Source organism: Brassica oleracea, chromosome C5, assembly GCF_000695525.1.
Source record: "Brassica oleracea var. oleracea cultivar TO1000 chromosome C5, BOL, whole genome shotgun sequence".
NCBI classification, from domain to species: domain Eukaryota; kingdom Viridiplantae; phylum Streptophyta; class Magnoliopsida; order Brassicales; family Brassicaceae; genus Brassica; species Brassica oleracea.
This window is the reverse complement of record NC_027752.1, coordinates 3,727,731-3,737,196: the sequence shown is the minus strand read 5'-3', so window position 1 is coordinate 3,737,196 and position 9,466 is coordinate 3,727,731. Positions and strand designations below refer to the sequence as shown.

Below are 9,466 nucleotides of genomic sequence, written 5' to 3'. Positions count from 1 at the left end.
ACTTTGGACCTTAAATAAGTCCGCATAGATTTATTTTTGGTTTACTTCCCAAAAAGTTTCGTACTAATTAGACTTAAACATCTTTTTATATATTAGATTTTTTTTGTCTAATTTCCACCGTAGGATTTTGTTTGATATCTCATAAAGAGATCTTAAGAGGCTGAAAAAGATGTTTGAGACATGGAAAAAGGATTATGAAGGAAGACTGAGGGCTGGAAACAAAACTATACTTAGCAGACTAGGGAGTGAAGACACTGACACTGGTGGTTCGGTGGAGACGAAGTGGTTGGGGAAGTTAAGGAGCACCATGTATAGTTGTATACTGACATGTTTCTTTTCTCGAGATGCACATCTTTTTTTTTAACACGTTTTTTGTCATTTGAGATTTTGGTTTTGTTACTGAGAGAGATGAGAAGGCTTCGTCGTACTGAAAATGACTCTTGTTACGCATGTCCATCCAAATTCTAATGACGAATTCAATAAATATTTCCAGATCAACGTTGTAAATTTCTTTGTACTGCCGGTGGTTTGCAAAGCCGACACAAATGTAATGAGTCTCGTTTCTTGGTATAGGTTTACTGTCTAGGCTAATCTTCGATACTGGTTTTGAACAAGTAGGAAGATAAAGAGTACCGATGTGGAGAAACATAGTTAGGTATATTATGGACAAAAGAGTCTATATGAGTCTGATTCTGAAACATTTCTATAGCTAGGGATAATAAAATGCCTTAGTCGCCCTTCTTGTTTCTTCATGTACCCTTCACACAAGAAAGCCATTGAGAACTTGTCTTCCACTTCCCTATTCACATCATGCACAAAAACATCAGTCTCTCCTGTGCGTTCTCTGTTCCTTGCCATCATCCCCGCCGTGTAAATGGCTGTCATCCTCCCAGGAGCCTCATCGTAGTATCCAGTCGGTGCGTCGACCATGATTAGATCCCAACTAGTCTCATAGATGTCATCAGGCAGACCCTTGAGTGCAAGCTGACACATTGAGTACCTTGGATCTCCAATGGCTGTGCACTCAGGTCCTTTCCCAACTTCTATTAGATTCTCTGCTTGGTTCACTTTACTGTCGTAGCTTACATGGTATGTTTCCAGCATCGGAAACCGCCTCTTGATCTGTTTTATCCACACCTCATCTTCTTCAAGGAATACTGTTCGGCCTCCGTAGTTGAGAGAGCTCCACATGAGGCTGTCATGGCCTAGACCAAACACCAAGAAATCGCAGGGTGACTTCTTGTCGAGTACTCTACTGCTAACAACTATTTCCTTGAGCGTTTGTTGCGGTGTGATAACTGAAGTAGAGTAATGGATCAGGGCTTGCGCGAGGGAGCGTGGTAGCTTATTGCAGGCACCAGCACAACCCCCTGATCTTGTCTCTTCTGGAGTCTGGTGTTTCTGTGAAGTTTTAAGAGTTGATCTAACGATGAAGATGAGAATGAAGGCCGCAAGAAGACAAACAAGGAGAAGCTTGAGCTCGTGGCTTTGGTTTGTTCTATTCCTCATTTGTCTGATTCAAATGTTCTTTGAGAAGTTACAACTTGAATCCTAAATTAAGTATAGATATATGCTACTACTGAGATGAAAGTAGAAGTTGAGTTAATGCTTAGACATGAAGGGAAAAACTGGTAAGGGTACTTGAGAAAGACAGAGCAGCTAACTTCAGGTTCTGCAAGAAGCAAAGAGAGAAGAGAAGAAGCCTTATATTCAAGTTTGTTGGTGGTTGGTAGCCACTAGCTACTTGCAGTTAAAACTATTACATATGTTCGATCCTTTTCATTTTCCAATATCTGTTAGAATGGATATAGACAAACGTTTGACACCATACTACTCTGGCGTATTAACAAAGTTATGAAAATATTTTATGCATTTTCTTTTCTTTTCCTCAACCTACAATAATGATTTTTCTGATGAGAACTCTACTAGCATTAAAAAAAAAATTAAAAAAATGAAACGAATGAAGAATAAATAAATTACACAAGTCTAGCTTTCAACACTACACAAGACTTCACCTAAGATTCTTTATTTTCTTCTCTTTGATTGTTTGATATCTCTCACCTACCGTTTGCAGCAAGAAACGCTTGTGTCTGTCCATGATCATCCCTATTACTCTTCTTATCCACTCGAGCTTTTCGAACCGCTACCTGAATCTGTCTTTCATGTTCTTTCAACATTTCATCTAAGTTCCCTCCTGCAGAAACTAACGGCCCTGAGTAGTTCATTTTCTCTGTCTTTTCACCGTAGCCCTAAAACATGGCAAAATGTGATTAGCCCATACAAAAAGCTTCACTGCAAAAGCAAAACACACAGTTGTTCTTCTTACCCGTATGGATTCTTTGTCCTTTGTACAATCTTTGGGTTTAACCAGCAAACGTTGGGACCAATCACCATCGTCATGCTTTCCGTTGTTGTTATTATTCAACCTATCTTCAAGCCACCGTGGGTTTGCTATAGCGAAATGTGACGCATCTCTAGCAGCTACCGAGTTTGAGAACTTTGTCAACTGCGCCGCTCCGCGTTGAACAAAAGACCGTTGTCCCCTCAGTTCTTTTCTAGGAGGAGACCTACTCGAGCCCGAGGACACACCATTGCGTGCGTAACCGTTGTGTCCGGTTCCACTCTTCAGTGGTTCGATCAGGAAGCCAGCTGCGTCTTCATTAGGATTGAACTTCTCACTCATGCTTGTCTGCTTACTCTGCCCTTGACGTTTCTTTTAAGAACAAAGAAAATAAACCAAAAATCAAGATTACATGACTATAATAAACATATGTGACTGTTATGCTATAATCATACGTACTTGTATTGATGTTAGTAACTCAGCATTGGCATCTGGAGCCGGCACAGCTTTGGATTCTCTAGATACTTGTTTCGACTCGTTCTGCTTACTGCTTGTGCCTTTCTTCCTGGTGGATAAGACGAAGTCGAAATTGGAATGTGTCTGTGTTCATTTACACTATGATACTAGTAGAAACTGGCTCTTACCGTCTTGCTTCCTCCTCTCGAAGCTTCACATCAGTTTCCTTTTTGGATTGGTACTTTGGTAAACTTAATGGGTCGCTTGCATAAGGCTTTGTCGTAAAGAACTTGAAAAAAAAAATACAAAAGTGTGAGATAAGAAGGATCTAGACAACGTCATTGATGTTTCACAGCTTGTACCTCGCTTTGAAGGGCATGAGCCGTGGTTCCACGTGCATCTGGTTCAACAGCTAAAAGAACCTCCACTAGCGCCAAAGCTGAAGATGGCAAACTCTTAAACGTCTCGGCTACACACCTCTTGTAAGGATTCTGAGGTTTAAAGACGGTGGCATGCGAAAGCTTCGACCTCTTCCAATACTCTTCAGAAGGTGAACCACAGAGTTTAAAGATCTTGTGCAGTTGTTCCACCTCAGTTCTTCCAGGCATGATAGGCTTCCCATTAAAAAGCTCAGCAAAAATGCACCCCGTGCTCCACAGATCCACAGTAACGCCGTAGTCCGTTGAACCGAGCAGGAGCTCAGGCGGACGGTACCACAGAGTCACAACACGGCTAGTGAGAGGCTGCTTCTGGTGGTGGTCTCCGTAAAAATTGGCAAGACCAAAATCCGCAATTTTGAGATTGTTGTTGGGGTCAAGGAGAAGATTGGAGCCTTTGATGTCACGATGCAATACACCTCGGCTGTGACAATGTTCTAGACCATGTAGCAACTGTTTCATATAGCATTTAATCTGCACCAAAAGCACAATACTTCTGATGGGAACATTCCTAAGAAACATTAATTACTCACTCCTTTTTATATTAAGTGTTATTTTTAGCTTTTAAAATCTTTTTTCATTATAAGTATTATTTTATATTTTCAAAGACAATTATTAAATATATTTTCCAGTTTTTACCCTTACTTTTATCTCACTAATTAACAAAATCAAACAAATCAATATATTAAATAAGAGTAAAACAGAAAATTTGATTTGTATGCAAAAACCTTAAACAACACTTATAATGAATGTTAACAATTAAATTCATTTTACTATAAATTTTTCAATAACTATCAACCAATAATATTTAACCATTTCAAATATTTTCAGTTAATATTTTTTTAAAGTATACAACTTATCAACATTAACTAGTAGAACTATCTTAAAATTCTAAAAAATCTATTATTTTTGAACAAAAGATAAATCTAGAAAATCTTATTTTTGGAAACATATTATTTTCGGGAAACTGAGAGAGTAATTAATAACGACATACCTGTGCCTCAGAGAACTTAACACCAGGGGTTGAAGCAAGCCCTGAGAGATCATGCTCCATGTACTCAAAGATAAGGTACATACTCCCTGACACTCTCGAAGTGATCAAACCTTCAAGCTTCATTACATTAGGATGGTCAAGCCTACGTAGGATGATGATCTCTCTCGCCATGAACCTAACACTCTCAGGATCCATATTAGCAAACCGCACTTTCTTCAGTGCAACTATCTTGTTCGTCTCTAAGTCCCTAGCTTTGTACACACTGCTATACGTCCCTTGTCCAATCTAAAACAGTTAAACAACAATGTCAAATCAAAACTGATGATTTCTTACATAGATAGGATAAACAAAAAGGCTTAACCTTTTCCATCCTCTCGAAGGAGTCCGCCTTGCGTGGAATCCAACCGTTGATAGCTTCTCCAGCAACAGAGGCTAACCATGAAGGCCAGCCAGCCACAACCTGAGCTCCTCGTTCTCCGTTACTAACACTGGCTATTCTAGTCATCTTAGCTCCTACTTTACTGGCGTCTGTGGTGAGCGTTCTCTGGAACACAGATCTGGAAGATTTTCTCTCCTTCTTCTCAGCATCATCAGAGGGTGTCAACAGCTCCAATGTGGCTTCGTTGCTGTTGCTGTTGCTGTTGATAAAGCTGGCTCTTTCCTCGATTCCTCCTACATTGGCTTTGCTCAAAGAAGCAGACTTTTTCTTCTCCTTCACACTGTTCCTCACGGTACCGTTTGTTCTTGTTCCTTTGGAGCAATTGCATCCCATAATTTTTTTCCCACAGCTTCCTGATTAGGAATCAGGAAACTGTGTGGTTTTGATTAGCCTACTTATGCTTTTTCACTAATCCTCACACCACCACCAAAACAACGCAAAGATTCGAGCTTTTTGGATCAAATGTGGTTTTGATCTTTTATACAAAGGTTCGTACTTTGAACCAAAACAGAGAGGAGGTTTTGTAGATCTAACAAAACTGGAGAATGCGAGATAAGTAAGAGTCTGATATGATCTTTTGATTTGAAATCAAAGGGTGGGACTTTGGTCAGTAGAGATGAACGATCATCAAGAGAGAGAGAGAGATTTGGAATATGAATGATTCCTGAAATAGTGAATGAGAATATTTAGGCAAGTAACGGATGAAATGAGGTTTCTTTCTATGAAGAAGCAGCTGGTTTTCTAGAGGAAGGAAGGATACTTGGTTACAAGAGTAACAGAAATACACTAGACTCTTTTGAGTGCAGTGTTGAAACACAAGTGTGTGTTGCTGAGACGCTACGTTAAAAGCCACGTGGCCCCACATCAACGATCCCACTAAGCTAATCAGTTGGAAAAAGGCACATTTTCATATCGGCAGACACAAAATTATCAATAACAAAAGATCTGTCATTTAAAATCAGAGACAAAAGTTTCAAGTTGCTACAAAACATAAGACGGAAAGCTCCAAAACACTGGGAGGGAAGAAAGTAGAAAAACTAGTAGCCTCCCTTGAGATCGTTGACGACGTCGTAAGGGATAGGGGTGACAGTCTCCAAGGTCATACCCTCAACCATGAATCCTGGTTTGGGGCCTTTAGGCTGTCTCTTGGTGCTTATTGTCTCGCCTCTGGCTTTGGCTGCGGCCTTGAGCTCATCGTTCTTCTTAATCCTCAGCTTGAACTCCTCTGCGCACCTTGACTGCTGCACGTGCTCCACACGCACATGAAGCCTCTTCCTAATGATCCTGTTGCCAATCTAAAACACCACCAAACATACATGTCAGTCAATCATGTTACTCACACATATAGAAAGTACAAAAGCCGAGTATACATAATGTGTATATATGGTTGGCTCCAGTGAGTCAAACAACAGTATTAATTTGATAATCATGAACATCATTACGACATGATTTGCGAAAAAACAACGGATAAGCTATTATTGTCATATATCCAAATTACCATATACGATGATAGAAACAAGATGTTAATGAATGATTGTGATTGATTTGAATTGAAGTCAACATTCATATAAAGTCATGAATCGAAGTATTCAATCAACGAAAACCAAATAAAAACAAAGCAATCACTTTTCGAAATCCGAAACCAAGCTACAACACAGTAGATAACTAGTTTCAGCGCAAACAACACAAACCCTAATTAAAAATCAAACCTTTCAGACAAATCTCAAAAACCTGAACCAAGTAACTGCACATTTCAACATAAAAAAGAAACAGATTTGAACCATCAATCAATGTGAGATGTTTCAGACCTGTTTGTTGACTTCGACACCGACGGCGCGCTTGGTGACGTTCCAGACACGACCGGTACGACCATGGTAGAACTTGTGAGGCATACCCTTGTGGATCGCACCGTTCACCTTGACATCCACGTAATCGCCGACCTTGAAGGTCCTGAGGTAGGTAGACAATGGGATTGTACCCTTCTTCCTGAACCCCCTCGCGAACAGATCCCTCGTCCTCGCACGAACTCCATGACCTGCCGGCATTTTTGTTTTCCCTGCAACAAGTAAAAACGCCGCGCCGCCGAACCAACGAAAGGAGAAAGACGCTTATATTATGTCTTCTGAGCTTAGGGTTTATTTAATGGGCCTTTTCTTTAAATTTGGGCTTACTTGTTTATATAAGCTCTTCACAGATTTGGGCTTCACTGTAAATACTGATTTTATCTTATGGTGTTAATTGATAAATATAAATGTGTACTTTTTGTTGCAAGAACATTAGCATATTCCCTCCGTTACTTAAAGATACATATTCTAGAAAAATATTTTGTTCCCAAAAGATTCATTTTTTACATTTTCAATACAAATTTTATTAACTAATTGCAAACTTCAAAAATCTTAATTGCACTAATTGGTTTTTTATTGGCTTAAAATTGTGGAAAGAAGATAAACACAAAAAATTATGCAAATTTAATGTGTTTTATTAAAATGTGTGAAAAAACTAGAATATAGATCTTTTAAAAACAGAGGGAGTATTTGCCAATATGATGGTTAATATTTCCAAGATAAAAAAAATTTAGACTCCTTAAAATAAGATATAGTGGAAAACATGCACAATAAATAGTTATACGGATAATTTTTTAAATTTTTTTTGAAGAAATGAAAAATCTGTTTATTGGCTTATAGCCCTGAAGTAATTATTACTTTGAACCCAACAAAAAAGCTCTTAAAAAGGGGTGTGGATGAGTCAAAAAGCAGCTTAGATAAGCTTCTTCTTCTGAAAGTATTGCTTCAAGTAGACTACTTGTATACCAGAGACAGCAATGCAAATACCCATCGACATTGTACTGAACCAAGCTACTCTCGAGTTCGTTTCCTCACTCACTGTCCTCATATCTGCTTCTCTGCAAAATTACCCATTTTGAGTTGATAACACAAAACTTTAGACTTTAGAAGTGAATATGCAGCTGAATATTATATTTTTTACTTGTTTCTTATGTAGACTAGATTTTCATGGATGGCTTCCACTGAGGCTTCAAGTTTCCGTATCTCCAGCTCCACTCCCTACGTTAACAAACACCAAATCATATTTTAAATGTCCTTGAAAATGTAAAAAATGTCTATGAAAGCTCACCTCGATCTTCTCTTTCTTAGCAATATTTTTCCAATCCTTAGCAGCGATTCCAGTTTTCCAGTCAACGCTGATGCTAACGTTTTTGTTTCCGTGACTCTTTGTATCTGCCGTAAAGCACGCCATGTAGTTCCCTGATTCTTGCGTTGTAAACGCAAATTCCCCAACCGTCACGTTTTCCATGTGGTGCAGGTTCTTGCCGTATGGGGACGTCACCTGAAACATTAAGACTCTCAAAACTCAGAGGCAAAAACATTGCAAAAAAAAACTTAAAGTAGTAATTATAGTAAGTCCTAGACAAACATTGCAAACTCAGACGCAGATTGTCATCGACCGCACCAGTCTCATGCTTAGGATTTTCATGTTACGGCTAAAGAAGTATTCATAGGGATTTAGCTAAACACAAGCGTCTATAAAAATTTCTGTAACGCTCAAGCTCTGATTTCCAACAAAAACTATACATGATCTTAAAAATGCCAAAACAGAATCATATCATGATATAAAGATATCTAGTAACAATCACGACGGTAACATTTGAAATGTCTTCGTGTTATTACTATGTGAATATGAAATACCATTACCACCAACGAGTTGATACTACCTTTGTTAATTAAGGTAAAACAAAATAATTATAGCAATAAAAAAAGACATGCAGCATCATGATCACAAATGTCCAAATAAGGAAACTTGGATCGAGTATTAACACAGGCCTTGTGGTTTCTTTCAAACAATTTTGAGTATGGATCAAGTAACAGAATGCAGATTCAAATCACTGAACAAGCGAGAGGATGATGATTCAGGACAGACATCGAAGACAATTTACCTTGACGGATATAGTGGGTAATAAAGAATCATCTTCGGAGATAATGATATAATCGGCTAAGACGACTACATTGCTCTGGATTTCTTCAGACACACACTTTGTTCCCGTGGTAGGCACGTCTAGCCAAACCCCCTCACCGACAGGAACTATAATTAACAGAAGGAGCGCCGTTAGGAGGCCGTGTTGAATCTTCTTAGCAGCCATCTTCATAGAGCTTACAGATTTTCCCATTGTATTCATCGATCCGTGTATTGTGGTCGTGGCCGATCTTTGCTCTCAGTCGTTTTTCTGTTTGTTCATTTTAATTCTCTTCAAAAAAAAAATCTTTGGAAGCATAATTTGTTGATTGGGCCTTATTGTATTACGACATGGGGCATTTATGTTTCATTTAGATAATATCTTGAGGCTTTTGTGATTACCAAAAAATATTTTGTAATAGAAAGACAATTTGGCATACTTAAACGATTACATGAAACTAGGATAAGATCCGCGCCTTGCGCGGAATTAAGTTATTATTTTTATTATATTTTGGAGAATGAAACAATAGTTTGGCTTCATTTGGATTAGAGGTGTTCAATCCAGATATCGGGTTGGTTTCGATTTGGTTCGGTTTTTTCGGTATTTTGGTTAGTAAAATATAACTACTATTCTAAATCCATATTTACTTTGACTTTAGTCTTTCACATACTTTTGAAAGATTTCAACTGGACAACTAAATTGATCAGCCAATCTTGTTTCTTTAAATCATTAGTATATATATATATATTATTTAGTTTGAATATTTATTAAATAAAAATTCATATGCGTTATATTTTATGATCATTTGTAACTTATTATAACAAAAAAA

General features: G+C 38.2%; 4 protein-coding genes across 4 annotated transcripts; all 4 read right to left on the bottom strand.

The window, feature by feature from the left end:
* Positions 1 to 574: 574 nt before the first annotated feature.
* Positions 575 to 1,692, bottom strand: LOC106293513 (glucuronoxylan 4-O-methyltransferase 1). The gene has a single exon (XM_013729194.1). The coding sequence runs from the start codon at positions 1,507 to 1,509 to the stop codon at positions 661 to 663; it is 849 nt and encodes a 282-aa protein (XP_013584648.1). The 5' UTR covers positions 1,510 to 1,692; the 3' UTR covers positions 575 to 660.
* A 202-nt stretch (positions 1,693 to 1,894) lies between these two features.
* LOC106292983 (probable serine/threonine-protein kinase At1g09600) lies at positions 1,895 to 5,395 on the bottom strand. Its single transcript, XM_013728655.1, has 7 exons — positions 4,590 to 5,395; positions 4,229 to 4,513; positions 3,160 to 3,708; positions 2,986 to 3,086; positions 2,801 to 2,906; positions 2,327 to 2,713; positions 1,895 to 2,249 (listed from the first exon to the last, which is right to left on the bottom strand). The coding sequence occupies exons 1-7, from the start codon at positions 4,998 to 5,000 to the stop codon at positions 2,058 to 2,060; spliced, it is 2,031 nt and encodes a 676-aa protein (XP_013584109.1). The 5' UTR covers positions 5,001 to 5,395; the 3' UTR covers positions 1,895 to 2,057.
* A 186-nt stretch (positions 5,396 to 5,581) lies between these two features.
* Positions 5,582 to 6,765, bottom strand: LOC106343902 (60S ribosomal protein L21-1). The gene is made up of 2 exons (XM_013783259.1): positions 6,476 to 6,765; positions 5,582 to 5,962 (listed from the first exon to the last, which is right to left on the bottom strand). Exons 1-2 carry the CDS (start codon positions 6,710 to 6,712, stop codon positions 5,705 to 5,707), a joined length of 495 nt encoding a protein of 164 aa, XP_013638713.1. The 5' UTR covers positions 6,713 to 6,765; the 3' UTR covers positions 5,582 to 5,704.
* A 532-nt stretch (positions 6,766 to 7,297) lies between these two features.
* On the bottom strand, positions 7,298 to 8,907 carry LOC106293832 (transmembrane emp24 domain-containing protein p24delta3-like). The gene is made up of 4 exons (XM_013729470.1): positions 8,620 to 8,907; positions 7,800 to 8,012; positions 7,653 to 7,729; positions 7,298 to 7,569 (listed from the first exon to the last, which is right to left on the bottom strand). The coding sequence occupies exons 1-4, from the start codon at positions 8,857 to 8,859 to the stop codon at positions 7,425 to 7,427; spliced, it is 675 nt and encodes a 224-aa protein (XP_013584924.1). The 5' UTR covers positions 8,860 to 8,907; the 3' UTR covers positions 7,298 to 7,424.
* Between the last annotated feature and the right edge of the window lie 559 nt (positions 8,908 to 9,466).